The 17,662-nt window shown below is 50.5% G+C and overlaps 10 protein-coding genes across 10 annotated transcripts; 4 read left to right on the forward strand and 6 right to left on the reverse strand.

Moving 5' to 3' along the window:
• Positions 1–12: 12 nt before the first annotated feature.
• Positions 13–655, reverse strand: N7508_006937 (uncharacterized protein; the record flags this gene model as incomplete). The annotated part of the gene is made up of 3 exons (XM_058465003.1): positions 13–113; positions 162–230; positions 283–655. Coding segments are annotated over 3 exons (543 nt in total), but the record flags the coding sequence as incomplete, so codon positions are not given.
• Positions 656–1,103: 448 nt separating this feature from the next.
• Positions 1,104–2,368, forward strand: N7508_006938 (replication factor C subunit 4; the record flags this gene model as incomplete). The annotated part of the gene is made up of 5 exons (XM_058465004.1): positions 1,104–1,186; positions 1,234–1,454; positions 1,514–1,613; positions 1,665–2,087; positions 2,143–2,368. 5 exons carry the CDS (start codon positions 1,104–1,106, stop codon positions 2,366–2,368), a joined length of 1,053 nt encoding a protein of 350 aa, XP_058318857.1.
• A 170-nt stretch (positions 2,369–2,538) lies between these two features.
• N7508_006939 (amidase) lies at positions 2,539–4,406 on the reverse strand (the record flags this gene model as incomplete). The annotated part of the gene is made up of 5 exons (XM_058465005.1): positions 2,539–3,441; positions 3,507–3,701; positions 3,755–4,027; positions 4,082–4,103; positions 4,153–4,406. 5 exons carry the CDS (start codon positions 4,404–4,406, stop codon positions 2,539–2,541), a joined length of 1,647 nt encoding a protein of 548 aa, XP_058318858.1.
• A 236-nt stretch (positions 4,407–4,642) lies between these two features.
• N7508_006940 (CeGAL family transcription factor) lies at positions 4,643–6,905 on the forward strand (the record flags this gene model as incomplete). Its single annotated transcript, XM_058465006.1, has 5 exons — positions 4,643–4,744; positions 4,798–4,889; positions 4,938–5,936; positions 5,984–6,581; positions 6,639–6,905. The coding sequence occupies 5 exons, from the start codon at positions 4,643–4,645 to the stop codon at positions 6,903–6,905; spliced, it is 2,058 nt and encodes a 685-aa protein (XP_058318859.1).
• A 1,365-nt stretch (positions 6,906–8,270) lies between these two features.
• On the reverse strand, positions 8,271–9,989 carry N7508_006941 (uncharacterized protein; the record flags this gene model as incomplete). The annotated part of the gene is made up of 3 exons (XM_058465007.1): positions 8,271–9,329; positions 9,378–9,674; positions 9,723–9,989. The coding sequence occupies 3 exons, from the start codon at positions 9,987–9,989 to the stop codon at positions 8,271–8,273; spliced, it is 1,623 nt and encodes a 540-aa protein (XP_058318860.1).
• A 159-nt stretch (positions 9,990–10,148) lies between these two features.
• Positions 10,149–10,352, reverse strand: N7508_006942 (uncharacterized protein; the record flags this gene model as incomplete). The annotated part of the gene is made up of 1 exon (XM_058465008.1): positions 10,149–10,352. The coding sequence occupies one exon, from the start codon at positions 10,350–10,352 to the stop codon at positions 10,149–10,151; it is 204 nt and encodes a 67-aa protein (XP_058318861.1).
• A 217-nt stretch (positions 10,353–10,569) lies between these two features.
• On the forward strand, positions 10,570–12,491 carry N7508_006943 (glycoside hydrolase family 32 protein; the record flags this gene model as incomplete). The annotated part of the gene is made up of 2 exons (XM_058465009.1): positions 10,570–12,067; positions 12,127–12,491. The coding sequence occupies 2 exons, from the start codon at positions 10,570–10,572 to the stop codon at positions 12,489–12,491; spliced, it is 1,863 nt and encodes a 620-aa protein (XP_058318862.1).
• A 303-nt stretch (positions 12,492–12,794) lies between these two features.
• Positions 12,795–14,624, reverse strand: N7508_006944 (putative amino acid transporter; the record flags this gene model as incomplete). The annotated part of the gene is made up of 1 exon (XM_058465010.1): positions 12,795–14,624. The coding sequence occupies one exon, from the start codon at positions 14,622–14,624 to the stop codon at positions 12,795–12,797; it is 1,830 nt and encodes a 609-aa protein (XP_058318863.1).
• Positions 14,625–14,896: 272 nt separating this feature from the next.
• Positions 14,897–16,066, forward strand: N7508_006945 (cytochrome b5 reductase family protein; the record flags this gene model as incomplete). The annotated part of the gene is made up of 1 exon (XM_058465011.1): positions 14,897–16,066. One exon carries the CDS (start codon positions 14,897–14,899, stop codon positions 16,064–16,066), a length of 1,170 nt encoding a protein of 389 aa, XP_058318864.1.
• A 191-nt stretch (positions 16,067–16,257) lies between these two features.
• N7508_006946 (O-phospho-L-serine:2-oxoglutarate transaminase) lies at positions 16,258–17,641 on the reverse strand (the record flags this gene model as incomplete). The annotated part of the gene is made up of 2 exons (XM_058465012.1): positions 16,258–16,827; positions 16,877–17,641. 2 exons carry the CDS (start codon positions 17,639–17,641, stop codon positions 16,258–16,260), a joined length of 1,335 nt encoding a protein of 444 aa, XP_058318865.1.
• Between the last annotated feature and the right edge of the window lie 21 nt (positions 17,642–17,662).

A 17,662-nucleotide genomic window follows, 5' to 3' on the forward strand; every position in this document is an offset into this window, starting at 1 on the left:
ATGCTCGTCCAGTTAGTTCAAAAACGAGTCCTTCTCAGGCTCGAACATCCAATGATCGTCATCCAATGAAACAGCCTTTTTGCGTAGGCTGTCATTGAGAATGTTTAGTAGCTCTGCTTTCAATCAACATATACTCGAGGACCAAGATCTAGAGCACTCACCATCGGGCTCATCACCCGGCACTCCAGCGCGATGCCGAACGACCATTTCCACCAATGCAGCCTCATACTCTATACCAAGTGTCAGTAACCGCAAGAATACAAAGCAGTCATTGTAACATACTCTCTTTCTCCCGTCCACTAAGCTCCGCATCAAAAGGATTACCCTCAAGTTCGCCCAACTCCTCCCCATCCTCCCCAATCATCGGCGGCGGCAACGTCGGAACCTCAAGCTTGTAGCTACCACTCTTATCCCTAACTACAATCTCTTTATTCTCCACAGTCTTCAAAGGTCGTGAAGAGGGGCCGGTGTCAGAGGATGTAGGCTTTAGCCGGTGCGAGGGGCGGTTCGCTAGGTTGCTTGGGTTTGGAGGCACGGCGCCATTGGGAGGTCCTGCGGAAGCTGGTCGGCGGCTGAGGTTCCCGTGGAAGAGGTTGCGGCGGACGGAATTTGGACCCATCATGTTGCTGGCCTGTTTGCCTTGGGTTGTAAGGTTCTGTTTGCGTTTGGTGGAGATCGTAGGTGCGGGATGCGGGAGAGTGATACGAATAATAGGAGGGTTGAACGTGATTATAGGATAGAGACAGATTGCGCGAGTTAGGTTATGTATGCCAGAGTGTACTGAGTCATTTCATAGGGTCTGCAGGCAAGGAAAAATGTTGTTAGGGGGAAGTGGTCAAGGATGGTGGTGCGGAATAGAGTAGGGAGCAGCACAACGTCAACGAGTTGTTTAGAGTTAACTTTGAGCAATTAGCAGTGTCTGATAGCTTCTTCATATTGACTACCAACTATTAATTCCCAGCCACTAATCACTCACTACTAATTGAATAACCACAGCAAACACCGAATCGCATATGTTGAGCACAGGCCAGCTGATAAGCCGTTTATCGCGAGCCTCTTCACGCGTTCTCGCGTCTCTTTGGATTTGGACTTCATCATTCACCATGGCCGAATCCTCCTCCGCCGCTTCGCGCAATGCTGCGAAGGCAAACACTGCCGGCGCTCCTGCAGACTATGAACTCCCTTGGTGGGTATTGTTCCTCGCGATTACAGACCATAGCTGACCTCTGTCAGGGTCGAGAAGTACCGCCCTATTTTCCTCGATGATATCGTCGGCAACACCGAAACCGTGGAGCGGTTAAAGATTATTGCCAAAGATGGAAATATGCCACACGTTATTATCTCCGGTATGCCGGGAATTGGAAAGACGACCTCGGTGCTCTGTCTGGCACGGCAGATGTTGGGAGATGCGTACAAAGAGGCTGTCCTTGAGCTGAATGCTAGTGACGAGAGAGGTTGGTGTCGCTCAATGGCTTCAGTTAAGGCTAGAACTCGATGCTGATCTAGCGATTAGGTATTGACGTGGTGCGGAACCGCATCAAGGGGTTTGCTCAGAAGAAGGTGACCCTGCCCCAGGGTCGCCATAAGCTCGTCATTCTCGATGAAGCGGACAGGTGCGTATTTCTGGCAGAGAATGTCAATTGGTAATCACTCACATCTCATAGTATGACGGCCGGTGCCCAACAAGCTCTGCGGCGTACGATGGAAATCTACTCGTCCACCACTCGATTCGCTTTTGCTTGCAACCAGTCGAACAAGATCATCGAACCTATTCAGTCCCGTTGCGCTATCCTCCGTTATGCTCGCTTGACAGATGCTCAGGTTGTGAAGCGATTGATGCAGATCTGTGAGGCGGAGAAGGTCCAGCATTCTGAAGATGGAATTGCTGCTCTCGTTTTCAGTGCCGAGGGTGATATGCGTCAGGCTATCAACAACTTGCAGAGTACCTCGTCGGGTTTTGGTTTTGTCAGCGGTGACAACGTTTTCCGTGTAGTTGATAGCCCGCACCCTGTCAAGGTCCAGGCTATGATCAAGGCTTGCTGGGAAGGTAAGGTGGATGTTGCGCTGGAGGGATTGAACGAGCTATGGTACGTTGAAACACACTATTCGAGAGTCAAGCTCTTCTGACAAGCTTAATAATAGGTCTCTCGGTTACTCTTCTCACGATATTATCAGTACCATGTTCCGAGTCACAAAGACCATCCCCACACTGTCCGAACACTCCAAACTGGAGTTCATCCGCGAAATTGGTTTTACACACATGCGCATTTTGGACGGTGTGCAATCACTGCTCCAGCTGAGTGGCTGCGTGGCGAAGCTTTGCAAAATTAACATGAAGCCTGAGCTTTTCGAGCCTCCCAAGGCTTAGATGGCAGTATTTCGCATATTACCACGGCGTTTGTTGGTTTCTATAGTGACTCTGGCGGCAGAAGTCCTACCAACTGCATAATGAATTATGTCTTGTCATATGTATCAAAAATCAATTGCTATCAAATGCGACTTCATCTCCAGAATGCGACTTCACGCAATGTATCTATCTCATTTGCTCTCAACATGGCTCTTCCAAAGCTTCTCAACAACCGTAGCAGCCCCTAACACCTTCTCCTCCTGAAGTTTCTTCCCAATAATTTGCAGATTGACCGGATACCCATCCACCAGCTTCGCATTATATAGATTCCGATTCCACTCGTCGAGCTGGTTCCTCGGCTCATACCCAACAGGCATCACATCCAGATCAGCCCTGACTTTATCCACAGGGAACGTCAAGGCAGGATAATCAAGCAAATTCCAAATCTTAGTATAACCAACCCAACGGAACTTCTGATGAGGCACAGTCGTATGCGGCAGGGTAGGACTGAGCAGAACATCAACGAGCCGTCCAGATGGTGACTGCACAGCATTCCATTTATCCAGATAATTCTTCTGCGCCGCAACTTTCTGCTTATTCAACTGCCAATATTCATAGACCGAAATTGCCTTGCCACGATTCAGAAGTGCTTCAACATGCGGAATGAACGGTTCACCCGCAGCAGCTACATCCCGACGGATATCCTCGCATCCATCGGCTGTGTAGTACTGATCCATCAATGCAATGCAAGGCGCATGGTCGGATGTATCCCATATGACGACTTCATGCCCGTTCGCTTTGAGCACGGCCGATAGTTCCTGCAAGGCGCGAGTAATGGGCGGGTGGACTTTGACAACCCCGTCATCGAGAATCAAGCCGATGACTAGAGGTCTGCTCTGGATTTCCTGGAATATGCCCTCGTTCCAGGCCAGAGGAGCACATCGCGGGTCTAATTCCCACGGCTGGCTATTCGCTAACAGGCGACTCATATAGCAGATGGACGAGAGATCTCGGGCCATTGGGCCGATTGATGATGGGACGTGTTCTTGGCCTTCTGTCGAGACGGGGACACCCTGGTATGGAAGTCGTGCGCTCTGTATGCGTATGAGTGATTGCAAGTTACATTTCTATACTGGTTTGATCTGTCATTGGTACTCACGCTAGGTTTGAATCCATACAGGCCTACTGTACTCTGTGGGATTCTCACGCTCCCGCCGATATCAGTTCCATAGCCGATAATAGAACCGTGTAATGCGAGCAGGGCACCTTCTCCTCCTGTCGAGCCACCCGGGGAGAACTCGGGATTTCGAGGGTTGGTTGTGAGTCCCCAGAGAGGATTCTCGGTTTCGGCCCACTTGCATCATGTCAGTTTCGCGTCAATGGAAGTTATAGAGACATGTCACCGACCATGATACTCTGTGGGAGATTCGTCTTGGCGATGATGATGGCACCCATATTCTTCAGGATTTGAACAAGCACGGCGTCATCTTTGGCTGGAGCAAAGGATCTGCCCACATATCCCAGTGTCGTGTCAACGCCTTTGACATTGAACTGGTCTTTCAGCGTGACTGGAATACCGTGCAGTGGACCTCTCAGATTTCCAGTCTCTTTGAACTCGGCATCTAAGGCCTTTGCTTGTTCTATGGCATCTTCGAAGATGATCTCGGTCAGACTGTTTGTCTATTCATCTATCAGTGTCTGCTCTATATCAATACGGGTCTGGGCGGGACGTACCAATTGATGCGCCACCACGGCTCTGTTTATATAGTCAGCCTGCGTTCTACTTGGGTACTTGGAAGTCATACCGTGTGATATAGGATTTGATCACCTGCTCCGCCTGAAACTCTCCCTTCTCGAGGTGCTCTAGCAAGACGGCGACGTTATCAATGTCCGTGATCGTCTGAACCAGCGGGTCTTTCGCTACCTGACTGCGCTCCGTGACATTGTCCAGTTGCGGTAAACGTTGCTCTACATCGTTTACTAGATATGGAGTCAGGAGTTGATCCCTGATACTTCGTTTCCGAGCGACGGTCTGCTGCCAAGCCTGAGTGCTGCCCATGGTGATGTTGAGGCATCCTCAACGGGGAGAACTATCTATATATACCATTTCAGCATCGGAAAGTAGTCCGAAATGGCCTATCTATGTTGGAGTCGATCTGATATTCCCCAACTATTGGGGTCGTAAAGGTATACCGTTGACGCATTTGGGAGCGGGGACAAGTGGGTCGAAACCTGAACCTCTGATGCACTCAAGTTTCTCCGAGATCTTCGCACTCCTGGATGGAGACATCTTAAATGGAATCAAGCTCAAGCACCGCCGGGGCTGCCGGTGCCATTCGCAAGAATAAGGCAATCGCAAAGCGGGCCTGCGACCAATGCAAGTTCCGGAAGATCAAGGTAAGCCCCCCTTACAATTTTTATGGATCGCATCGGGGTTGACTTGCCTCCAGTGTAGTCTGTCGCAGCCATGCAAGGCCTGCCAATCCATGGGCTTTGAATGTACATTTTTTCAACCTCAGAAGAAGCGCGGACCAACGGGGCAGTAAGTGCAGAATTGCCACCCGCCTCAACACGACTAACCCGCGTCAAGTCGCGTATCGCAAATCCGCCAACAGCAAACTCATCTGGGCGAAGAGGCTGTGCCAAAGCAAAATGCGTTCCAATATCAGAGTCCGACGCCCTCCGTGGAGCCCGGACAGCCCGGCCCTTTGCCCGCACCGTGGCCGTCGGCGCATGGCCCAGTCACGATGCCACTAGAGGGCGCTGTCGGGCTGGCACCATCAGCACCCCCGTCAATGGGGACAGCCTGGGGTGCGGAAACCCCGTCCCTGGATTCTCACAGTAACAGCGCAATGAGCTGGAATGAACGCAATGACGTCGAGTATTGGCTTCCAGATAATCTGGATTCCCAAGTCCCAGTGTTCGAATTCCCAGGAAGCAATGTCTATCTCAAACCATCTCTCCCATCGATCATCCAGCCGGTTCCGGATGCGCAGGCGATGGGAATGCCTCCACAGGAGGCTCAAAATATGCCCTTCTCACCGACCGTCGGGTCCATGCATTCCGATAACCAGGACGACGCCTCCTGGCCATCAACGATCAGTGAAGCCAACATGATCCCTTGGATAGACGTCTATTTTGATCGGTTACACCCGACCTTACCCGTTCTCAACCGATCCGGCTTGTACACTTCCATGCTGACCCAGGAGCATCGCAAGAATCCTCAGTTCGGGGCGATGCTCTTGTCACTATGTGCGTTCTCGCTCACGCAGCCGATTGAGATTAATGAGCGGCCGACGACTTCATCTCGGGCTCTTCAGGCTCGGGCTATGATGCACGAGGCGACTAAGATGCGGAGCTGTTCTGATTTTGGCGAGAATCCCACTATTGAGGCTGTATTGACCAGCTTTTTTCTTTTTGGTTGTTTGTTTGGAAGTAATCAGCATAATGCTGCTTGGTTGCGGATACGGGAAGCTCTCGACCTGGCAGCTTCGCTGGGGTTGAATGATCCTGATTCATATCATGAGTTGTCTGGAGAAGATAAGGGCCAGAGACTACGGACATATCTCGTTCTTTCCATCACAGAAAGGTAAGTGTTATTTGTTACATATCGTTTATATTGCTAACATAACCCAGAGCATATGCCTTGCAACGACGGCATCCAATAACTTTCTGGGGTAAACCAGGGTTCACCATGCGATCAGTGCATGACTTCATCCACAGTGCCACGCACAGCGTTGTCTCCGGGATTATTGTCCACAACGAGAAAGATGCGGAAGGAATGATGGGACTAGCACGAATGATGGAACTATTCGACGCCATAGACGAAGATGTTATCGACTGCTGGAACCGACGATGCGACATCACCAACGGGTACTGCCAGAGACTTACAGAAGCGAAAGCTCTATCGATTCACCAAAATCTCAGTCGAATCAACCAAGCCGAACGATATAGAGGCTATGACTGGTTTGAACGAGCCAAGGGTGGCCGCGGCGAAACCAACAATGTTCTCCTTGCCATGGGACTGCGTGAGACCCAAGCCGCCGACGTCTTTATTACCCAGAAATGGCTCCAGAATCGCGTCTGGCTCCTCTCTTCAACGCACGGTCTTTTGAGTATTCACTCAGAACGGCCCGAAATGACTTTCGGGTATGCTGTTACTGTTGCTGAATCAACTCTCCAGCTGTGCCAGTCATTACGCCTCAGCTCCATGGAAGCCCATGGTATTGGTCTGGTATGTTTCGATACATTTCAACTACCCACTCTTCGATGTGTACTGATAACTTGATAGACTGAGAAACTGTACGATATCGCCATCTGCGCAACAAACATCCTATGCAACACCAGTCCGCCTTACGGTGGTACCAACATACCAGTGAACTTCACCGAGAACATCGCCCCGGCTACAACGGCGACGCCACAGTCGCTGGCAGAGGACTTTCTGCTACTGATGACCAGCTTCCGTGGGGGTAATCATCCTTATCTGGAGAAATATAGAGCTCACCTACGCTCTCTGCAGATCATGGAGGCTAAGACTCAGGAGTGGCCTCAGCGGTGATTTTCGCGTGATTATGAGCTGTATTTGATGATGTTTGGTTTTTAAATGGCTGTATATATGGAGTTAACACAGACAATGTCTGGATATGAAGTGATGGCGTTTGGGTGGTCTTGTATCTTGTATTATTCGCTTTCTTGTTCGCGTTAAATAGAACACGTGCTTTCTGGTTAAGCTATTGTACTCTTACTTCAACAGGTCCCATAGATTGGTACACAGTACCACTGATATTGCGCTGGATACATTCTATATAAAACCCTCAAAATGAGTGTACTGTCTGATAGATTGTTTCGTATTTCTTTAACTTTTCTTTTTTCACCTCTTGTTTGCTTGTTTTCAAGTGTCTCGGTCAATAGTATTTAGAACCGATAGCCTGATAATGTAGGGATACAAACATATTTATATCTTTTGTTGTTCAAAACGAAGGTATACATCGTGACCATGATTCGCAATGAGTAAAACACCGTATATCCTTTCCGATGGCCTATTACATGGCCTTTTTCTCTTTCTACATAGAGCATCATCATTGATAAGTTGAAGTCTGCAAGGAGTAAATCTAGCCCATCGAATGGCCCATCAGTTGGGCACGAGCGCTTCTTCGGACAGGCTGCCTTTTGTTGTCCTCTAATTGATTGCAACAGTTGACCTGAACTCGTGGAGAAACACAAGGTCACATTCTGTATAGAATTTTCTATCGGCGTAAAAGAGGCCCAAGTCGCGGTGATCTCCGATGAGCCTCCTGCTGATCTGTGGTTGCATCATTGTTGGACGCCTGGTTGTCGGCCTGTTTTGTGGTCACCTTAACCGGTGGAGAGATAACCACTTAGGCGTGAGCTCATTGATCTGAGTTGCCTCTCTTATCCGCTTGATGTACGTGGCAAGGCTGTCTCGAGTCTTATTATTTAAATAATAAGGCCAATTCAAGAAATGATGCTTAAGTTAGAGCCAAATTATTCTTAGATAGACGATAGAGGTCTGAGTTCGGTCAACTGTTGCTAGCTAGGTTAATGGATAGCCTACTCATACACTTCATATAACTACGTATCTCCTTACTATAATGCCATTGTATATACCACGAATCGTTTAAAATCCATCTATAGCCCTATACGAAAAAAGGGCACTTGCAAATGAGCAAAAAGGATGCGAGACAGTGGCCTCAAGAATGCACAAAACAGTACAGTCCCTTTCGTATAGAAAACTTTCAGTGTTTTACCAGCGGCATTGTATATAGCTCTATAACCCCCCTGCGTACCATCGAAAGAAGAAATTATGTGCGAGAAATATAATTTAACCAGAATATGCTATAGAAGAAAGTCACTATCGATGTGCTCTAAAGTCAAGTATATTTACACGTCACATGATGACAGATCAGAGATTCTTCATTGTGCGAGGCCTCACTTCAAAGGACGATTTATACGACCTCCACTTCCGCATAGGAATATTGGACGCATACATCTCATCAATCTCTGCAAAAGTCCGACCCCGAGTCTCCGGCATCAGGAAATAGAAGAAAATAATGATCCCAGCCATGCACCCGGCAAAGACCAGATAGGTCTTCGCGCCAAGATTGGCCGCATCGACAGAAGTCAATTGCGGGACGACAAGTGTTGTGATGACAGCGGTTGTCTGTGCACATGCAATTGTATAAGACATGGTATGGTGGCGGAGTTTGGGGGTTGCCATTTCCGACGGCATGAGATTCGACAGAGAGAAGAACGAACAAGCCCAGAAGAAATTAAATATGAAAGACAGTACCGCAATCGCCATCGTGGCCTTCTTGTTGCCTCTATCAAAAGCTAGACCACCTGCCACTACGTCGATCACGAACAAGATGCTCATTCCGACGAAGGCTGTTGGGCGCCTACCAGCTCGGTCTATGACGAAGGGGGCGGCGATGGTTCCGGCTAATGTACAGCAGGATGCAATAATGGTTAGGGTGAAGGCGTTTCCAATTCCCAGCTCCGTGAGGAATAGTGTCGTGTACGTGGTTGAGAGAATGATGCCGGAGATTTGATTGAGGGAGAAGAATGATCCCGCCGTTAAGGTTCGTTTGAGATGTTTGCGGTGGAAGATGTGCCAGAACCTGGCGTGGGATTGTAAGTCCCGTTCGTTCTGTTCACTCAGCTCCATCAGACGGAGTTCGTCGTCTACCTCTTCATCGCTGAAACCGCGCAGCTTCCGCAAATTGCATCGGGCTTGTTCTGTTTTGCCCTTCCCGACAAGCCATTGTGGGCTTTCTGGAAGGGGTATTGTCAAGAGGAAGAGTACGACAGGCAAGGCACACTGCACAGCCAATGGGATCTGGTAGGCTAAGAGCCCACGGATCTTATCAGTTCGGAAGACCACCACAGTGCCTACTACACCGGCCGTCAAGTTCAAAATATTTGTTGAACTGACACACTTTCCTCGTATTGAGGCGGGAACAACCTGTTCGCATGTCAGCACCATTATTCACCAACTGGAAGGGCATGCTACCTCGGATATATACAGAGGAGCAGTCGCATTGACAATTCCCAATGCAACTGAATTGATCGAGCGACCTCCCACAAAGGCCCCCAGATTCGGAGCAAAGACTTGAAGCAGTCCACCACCCACGGATATAATATACGCAGCAATCAAAGGCCACTTGCGACCAAAGTGGAAGTTCAATGGCGAAGCGAGGAGACCTCCGATCACGGAGCCCACCAACGGAAGGGAGAAGACGAGGTTTTGATTGCGCGCCGTGAGGACATACTTCCCAGTGACCGGGTTGGGTCCTTGGAATTTCTCGACCTGATCGATATTAGGCTTATCCCTTGCCAAAATATGGAGGACACTCACAAAAGGAACCAATGCGGCAACCGGAGAAATGATTTTGTCGTCAAACCCGAACAAGAATGAGGCGGCGCCAAAAATTGTACAGGCGAAGATCAGCTGGGCATTGATTGCTCTGCCAGACCTTCCCTCATGCAGCAAGTCGACGTGCTGGATGTCTGCGTCAGAGCCATCTTTCTTTCCACACATGGCGCCGCGGATTGAACAGAACCAATACCAAAGGAACGTGGTCAACCCAAAGTCCCAGGAGCGAAAACCGCGCACTGGGGCCATGAGGGACGCAATATATACACAGTGTCAATCCATGTCCAACCCCGAAGGAACCCAGAAAGCAAAGCCGAAAGCAAGGGAGTGGAAGGGATCCCCAGATTCCTAAGATTTGCGCCCCGGATTTAATTGTCTCATGGAGTTTCTCCGAGATTTCGCATTATATCATCGACCGGGCTCCCCACGCCAATGACAGGCCCAAAATCCGGGGTTTGCTAGCTGCTGCCAGGCCTCTGCGATCCCTGCATTCTCCACTTCTCCAGAGATCGTCTTGGGTGTGCGATGCTGACCGGTTTCGCCGATATTGTCGCCGACAAACCTCCGTCGACAGATGCCGAGCCCGTCTCCGACCAACTGCCGGTAAATCATTCTTTAGATATCCACTCAGCTTGAACTGCTGAGCTGTTTTGAGGCAGTTAGATTCATTTCGAGTGGATACCTCTAAATTCTCTGTTCTTGGAGTGTGGTGAAGCGAAATGAGTGACCCGCCAGCCAAGGCGATGATCTAATGAACAGATTCCTTCCGCCTTGCCGTTTCGTCTTTACCTAGTCATTATTCACCTTTTTTTTGAATTCGAAATCCAACATGTCTGGCTCAAAAACTGCAGGAATGAATGAGCCTGTCCAGAAATCCCGACAAAAGCCAACGCGATCTGAAAGCCATGACCTCATTGACATCACATATCATAAGAACGCACCTCGAAACCCAACACAATGGCGACCATCATATCATTTCATCGCACCAACTGGATGGATGAACGATCCTTGTGGCATTGGCTATGACCCAGCGACAGGTCTATACCATCTATCCTTCCAATGGAACCCACACGGCAACGACTGGGGCAATATGTCCTGGGGCCACGCCACGTCCCCAGACCTGATATCATGGACGACATACAAAGATCCAATTCTGACACCAACGGCCGATTATGATTGTCGAGGCGTCTTCACAGGATGTCTACGATCGACCGATATTTCCGGCAATCCGGGATCTCTCACTGCCATATACACCTCTGTGAGCAATCTGCCACTTCATTATACGCTACCATATGTCATTGGGAGCGAGTCGCTTAGTATAGCTGTCTCACAAGATGGCGGTATAACCTGGGAACGTCAGGATTGTAACCCAATCATCGCTGGTCCCCCTGAGCAGTTCACCGTGACAGGCTGGAGAGATCCGTGTATCACGACTTGGGCCGAGGGGCCTCTTTCCAAGGATGCACCGGCAACTCTATACGGATTTATCTCCGGGGGGATTGTTGGCAAAACACCAACTGCTTTCGTATATACTGTGGACCCCAACGACCTGCGCAAATGGGAGTTCCTTGGTCCATTAGTCGATGTCGGTCTGAACCTTCGACTTTCCCGCTGGTCCGGCGATTTTGGAGCAAATTGGGAAGTTGCCAATATGATGACTCTATCCGATGGACGTGTTTCGAGGGATTTCGTTATCATGGGAGCGGAAGGATGTCTGTCCTCGGAGGGCACAATCAAAGACGGAGTTCGAGAAGCTGGTAGCAAGCGAGAACCACGAGGCCAGCTTTGGATGTCTATCAAAGCATCTGAAAAGCGCGACTCCAATTCTACAGATGAAGCCTTGGCTTCGTATGCATTCTCTGGGTTCCTCGATCACGGCTGTTACTACGCAGCGAACTCATTCTGGGATGTCCAGACTTCCCAGCAAATCGTGTTCGGATGGATCACAGAAGAGGATCTTTCCGATTCTTTGCGTCATCGTCAAGGATTCAGTGGCTTGACTTCTCTACCCCGTGTTGTTAAATTGATGACGTTGAACAATGTCACGAAGGCCCGCAACTCGTCATTGAGTTCAATTACCTCAATTGAGGGTGTTCCCGATGCACCAGGCACAGGCACTTCGACTGTTCATACGATGAAGATTACCCCCGATAGCCGGCTTTCACGTCTTCGAGAAGGTGCCCAGAAGAGCCAACTTGTTGATGTACCATTGTCTACTACCCCCAAGGTCATGACGGCATTACAATCAACGAGATGGGAAATAGAAGCTGAGTTTTCTGTCGGTCAAGCCTGTGCACGCGTGGGCATCAAAATCCCGCATACTTCCGGTGAGACCCATTCTGCCAACCCAACCTGTCCCATGAATACACAAACTAACATTCATCAGACTCCCAAGACCAAAACTGCACGACACTTTCCTGGATTCCAGATAGTGAAACATTCATCATCCACCGACCGCACCTCGACAACGCAGAAGTAAACCAAGGCTTTGAGACCGCGCCGCATACACTATTCACTTTCTTGAAAGAGGGACAAGAAATCGAAGAGACCCTTCGAGTACGCGCTTTCTTTGATGCCAGTGTCTTGGAAGTATTCGTTAATGACCGAACGGTCATTTCCACTCGTATCTATTACCCGGATGACCACAGTTCCGGACCTATCTTCTTCGCAGAAGGCGACACCACCAACAACGATGGACGACCCCCCGCTACCCTCCTGAAAGCTGATATCTGGGATGGAATCGGAGTATGAAAGTGGTGTGTTGCATTGATGAATATTGAGATGCAATATTATGATTATGTATAAAGCATGGCACATCGATGCCACAAGATTTCAGTAGTAACACAAGATAGAATCAGACCCAGCGTGGCCAATAGACGAGCAAGTAAAAAAAAAAATCAAATCAAATGCACGCGCCTAGCCATGGTCATGAAATCGTATGCCGAATCGGCACCCATTTAGCAAGCGCGCGAATACAGAACAGATACACCCGGTTATATACATGGGTATTAAAATCATAACAGCGAAGAATGGACAAGCTCTACTTGTCTTTTCTTAGCGGGAACCACGCTTCCAGAATTTCCAGCTGGGGAAGTCGATGCGGCCGTCTCGCTTGTGGATGCGCCAGTAGTAGACTGGGATGCCGGTTATAATGAACGCCACCACTATCAGGGTCTGGAGGGGCTCGGCGATGACTGCTCGGCTGAGGAGGAAGAGACTCACGCAGCAGAAGATGATTGGGGTTGTGATCCAGGTGCGGTAGGGTCGTTCTAGGTGTGGTTCGCGGATACGGAGGACGATGAGTCCGAGGACTGTGAGAAAGTAGAAGGTATATCCTGCTACACCGTAGAATGTGACCAGGGTGCCGAACTCGCCGACCACGATGTATATGGTAGTGAGAGCGCCATTGAAGGCTATGGCGTAGATAGGCGTGAGGCCGAGGGCGGCTTGGTCGCCGAACACCCGGGAGAGGGATTTGCGAGCCCAGGAACGGCGGCGCAGTCGGCTGCCTGCTGGGGGACCCGTTGATGGAGTTGCGGAGAGGCCGATACGGCCAAATAATGAAGGGAGGTAGCCTTCTTTTCCGGCTGCGTAGACCAACCTGCCGCTTGTGAAGGTTGTTGCGTTGAGAGCTCCGAAGCAGCTGGCTGACACGACTAGAGCGAGGATCAAAGCTCCCACAGCGCCGAAGACTTTTGCGCCGAATTGCACGGCGACAGTGTTGCTAGCCTCGATGGTCGAGTGAGGAAGAACGAGGAAGTATGAGACATTTGCGAGAAGATATGATAGGATGACCAATGGCATCGCTGTGTGAATAACCCGAGGCAGATCGCGGTTGGGATTCTTGAACTCGCCAGTAACGTAGTTGGTATTGTCCCAGCCGTCAAATGCCCAGAGTCCAGCATACAAGGCGACTGCAAAGTCCGAGATCTCGGTGTTGGTGCCCTCGAACCATCCTGTCGTTTTCCATTCTTCATTCGCATCTCCTCCGGAGGAGAGACCAGTCACAGCGACTATAACACCAATGACGGTGACTCCCAACAAAGCCACGAATTTGAAAAACATGAACATGTCTCCAATGCGGGTTGCAAACTTGGTAGATATACAATTGAGCAGAGTAACCGTCAAAAGGCCACCAAATGCGACACCCTTGTTAATCCATGGACTGACGTCTCCAACATCAGCACCCACAAAGGCCCGCACGACATATTCACCGAAGATAATAGAGATGATCGCCGCAGACCCAGGCTTCAACACCAACACGGCACACCATGTAAACAAGAAACCGGGTAGCTCTCCAAAGATCTTAGACAAATAAATCTGCGAGCCACCATTGAGTGGGATAGCACCTCCCAGCTCCGCATAGCTGGCAGCACCCGTCCAAGCCAGTAGACCAGCCACAGCCCAAACAATGAGCGAGGCGCCTGGCGACCCAGCATTGGCATTGACCTGACTCGGCGAAGAGAAAATACCAGAACCAATAATAAGCCCAACAATAAGCGAAAGACCATTCAAATACGTCAGCGTCTTGTTCCGCTCCAGCGATCCATCCACTTGTCGATCCGCCGGAGTCCCAACCGGCGCATATCCACCCTGCGTTTGCGACAGCGGAAAAAGCGTACGTCCAAAGTCGAATGCCGAAGAGATAGAATATGACCGGAGACCCCTCTGGTGACCGGATTCAAGCTCAGCATCCCGATGTGACTCGCCTAGGGGATCTTCGTCCTCGAGGGAGAGCTTGCGGGATGAGGAGATGCCATCTGGGGAGGAGGAGCGCGAGGAGCCCACCGAGACGGGTGATGAGGAAGCGAGGGAGGCGAGTTCTAGCGAGTCTCGAGGAGCGAGGTTGCCATTCCTGTTTCCTTGTGTGTGGGCGTTCGACATTCTCTTTGTTCAAGGAGATGGCGATATGAGGGCGATGGTGAAGGCGAAAGATAGTAGATCGTCAGAGGAGAAGGGCGCTCTCCATTGCCCGAACGAGAGTCGTAGTGAGTGAGTGAGTTAAAGTAAGTGAAAGTAGGTGGAAGAGAAAGAAAGAAGAGAAAGGGTCTTGCCAAGGGATGCAATTTAGTGTCGATCGCCCAATCGGCGCTTCTTCTAATTCCCCGCGATTTCTTTCTTTCTCTCACTTTCACACTTCCATGAAACCTCACACGATGAGCGGCCTGAGGGCTATTGCTCGGCCTCGCTATGCCTCAACTTCATCCTCACCTTCACTTGCACGCTCGGCCTCAACCTCAACCTCAACCTCAACCTCGAAACCAACCCCATCCCCGAAGTCTCCCCGTCCCAACCGTCGCCGCTGGCTAGGCATTGTATTAGTGGGAGCATCAGCCGCAGCAGCAGGAGCATACATCCGGTCTCAAAGCACAGACTCAGCGACCCTTAACCCAGACACGTTCACCAAGTACAGCCTCGTATCACGCGAGCCCGTGTCGTCCACAAGCAGCCTCTTCACCCTGCGACCGCGTAAACCCAGCGAAAACAACTACGACGTCTACGAGGAGGCATGGCGCGCTGGAGTATGGAGTGTGATGTTCAAGCAGCCGCAGTTACAGATTGGCCGGGATTATACACCGCTACCTACAACGGCTGCGACATCGTTAAGCGTGGAAGACGAGAATGAGGGTTGTTTGCGGTTTTTCATTCGGAAGGATCCTTTCGGCGAGGTTTCGCGGTATCTGCATAGCATTGATGTAGGTGCTGATGTGGAACTGCGTGGTCCGAAGATTGAATGCGCTATTCCCGGTGAAACTGATGATATTCTTTTTATTGCTGGTGGTACTGGGATTGCGCCGGCTTTACAGGCTGGGTATTCTCTTTTGACTCGCACGACTGGCGAGCGTCGGCCGAGGATTCATATTCTGTGGGCGAATCGGTTGAAGGATGATTGTGCCGGTGGTCAGAGTGATTCTGCGAAACCGCAGCCTCGAGGCTGGTTCTCTTGGTGGTTTGGCTCGTCTAAGAGTCTTGAGCTTGAGAGCAAAAAAAAGGATGCTGTTGCTGTCATGGAAGACAAACACACTTCTTTGATTGTACGGGAGCTTGAGGCGCTCAAGTCGCAATATCCGGGGCAGGTGACCGTGGACTACTATTTAGACGAGGAGAACACCTTTATTGGAAAGAAGGATATTTTGAACTCGATTCAATCCACGCCGACAGACAGCTCTCGCAAGAGCAAGTTGATTTTGGTTTCTGGACCCGAGGGCTTCATCAGCTATATGGCTGGACCGAAGCTCTGGGCTCAAGGACAGGAGCTCCAGGGACCTCTGAAAGGAGTCATTCGGGAACTCGACCTCAAAGAATGGGGCGTGTGGAAGCTCTGAGCTTTGAATCTTGTACCAACATCGGAACATTTTGTCATTAAAGCATATAATATAGCATGGATATACTTGGAAGATATGTTGAATAAACAGTCGCAACTGTCTCGGACTTTTGTCCTATTTCGTGACCCATCACACGTTCCTGGCTAAAGGCTCCAGGTTGAATTCGCTCAAACACAATTATGTCCTCAAACCTATTGTCCGGTGGCAAAATCTTCGAGGTACTTGACCAGCTTCTGCACATTCTCCAACGGAACCGCGTTGTAGTTGCTGGCACGCATCCCGCCTACACTGCGGTGGCCCTTGAGACCCTGGAGGAGACGCTTCTCAGCACCTGCAATGAACTCCTTCTCCTTAACGTCGTCACCCCCGTTAACGCGGAAGCAGATGTTCATGCGGCTGCGGACGCTGGCATCCGGAACAACCTGGTACACTTGTGGGTACTTGTCCAAGACACCGTAGATAAGCTGGGCCTTGTTGTTGGCGACGGCCTCTTGGCCGCTGACCTTTTGAGTGCTGAACTCGGCGACAAGGTCAGCCATGACCTGACCGGCGATCCAGAGGTTGAAGATGGGGAGGGTGTTGTAGAGGGAGTTGTTCTTCGCGATGGTGGCGTAGTCGAACACGACCGGACCGGGGAGACCGCCGATGTTCAAGCGGTGGAGGAGAGCAGGGGGAGGAGTCGCGGTCTGGGGAGGGAGGAGATCCTTGCGAACAATGGCAATGGTGATACCGGTGACACCGATGTTCTTTTGTGCGCCGCCCTGTATACCATTAGCTTGGAACTTCCATCGCGCGTAGATCACTACTTACGAAGATGACAGCGTATTTGCTAACATCAACCTTGCGGCTGATGAAGTTGGAGCTCATATCAGCCACAACGAGGCGCTCGTCCTCGGCATCCTGACCCTGAGCCTCCAATGACTTGGGGAATTGCTGGAACTCGACACCATCAACGGTCTCGTTGTCACAGAAGTAGACAAACGCGGAACCCTTGCCGCCCTCCTTCTTGGTGGGAGTCAAAGACCAGGACTCCTCGGCAGGAATAGTACCGAACTTTCCACCGTTGGCCTTGCGAGAATCAAGAGCAACATTGACGTACTTGGAACCGACAAGCTTGCTGGCTTCCTGGGAAGCCTTGAGCGACCAAGATCCAGTAACAAGGTAATCAAGCTTCAACTCCTCCTCAACCTCCTTCTGGAGTCTCTGGAAGACAAGCTCATCGATCTGCGACTTTTCCGCACCGGGGTTCGCAGCCTGCGCATCGGCCTCGGCCCTGCGACGACGGCGCTCAATCCAGACAGAAACAAGGTTCTGCACGACAGCGCTGAAACCACCGCTTCCACCAGCCTGCATAAACAAGATCTCATAATTATCAGGGATATCGAGCAGAGCGGACAAGTTGGCTTTCGCATCGTCGAGGATTTTGTTGGCGGTAGGCGAGCGGTGCGAGATCTCGCCGAGACCGAGACCGCAATCGTTGAAGTTGACGAAGGCCTTGGCGCCGGCCTCGACGACGGAGGTAGGGAGGGGAGCTGGGCCGGCTCCGAAGTAGGAGATTTCTTGTCTGGAGGGCATGATTGCGGTTTGGGGATATGT

Source organism: Penicillium antarcticum (assembly GCF_028974205.1).
Source record: "Penicillium antarcticum strain IBT 31339 chromosome Unknown utg000006l_segment0_segment0, whole genome shotgun sequence".
In the NCBI taxonomy this organism is placed as follows: domain Eukaryota; kingdom Fungi; phylum Ascomycota; class Eurotiomycetes; order Eurotiales; family Aspergillaceae; genus Penicillium; species Penicillium antarcticum.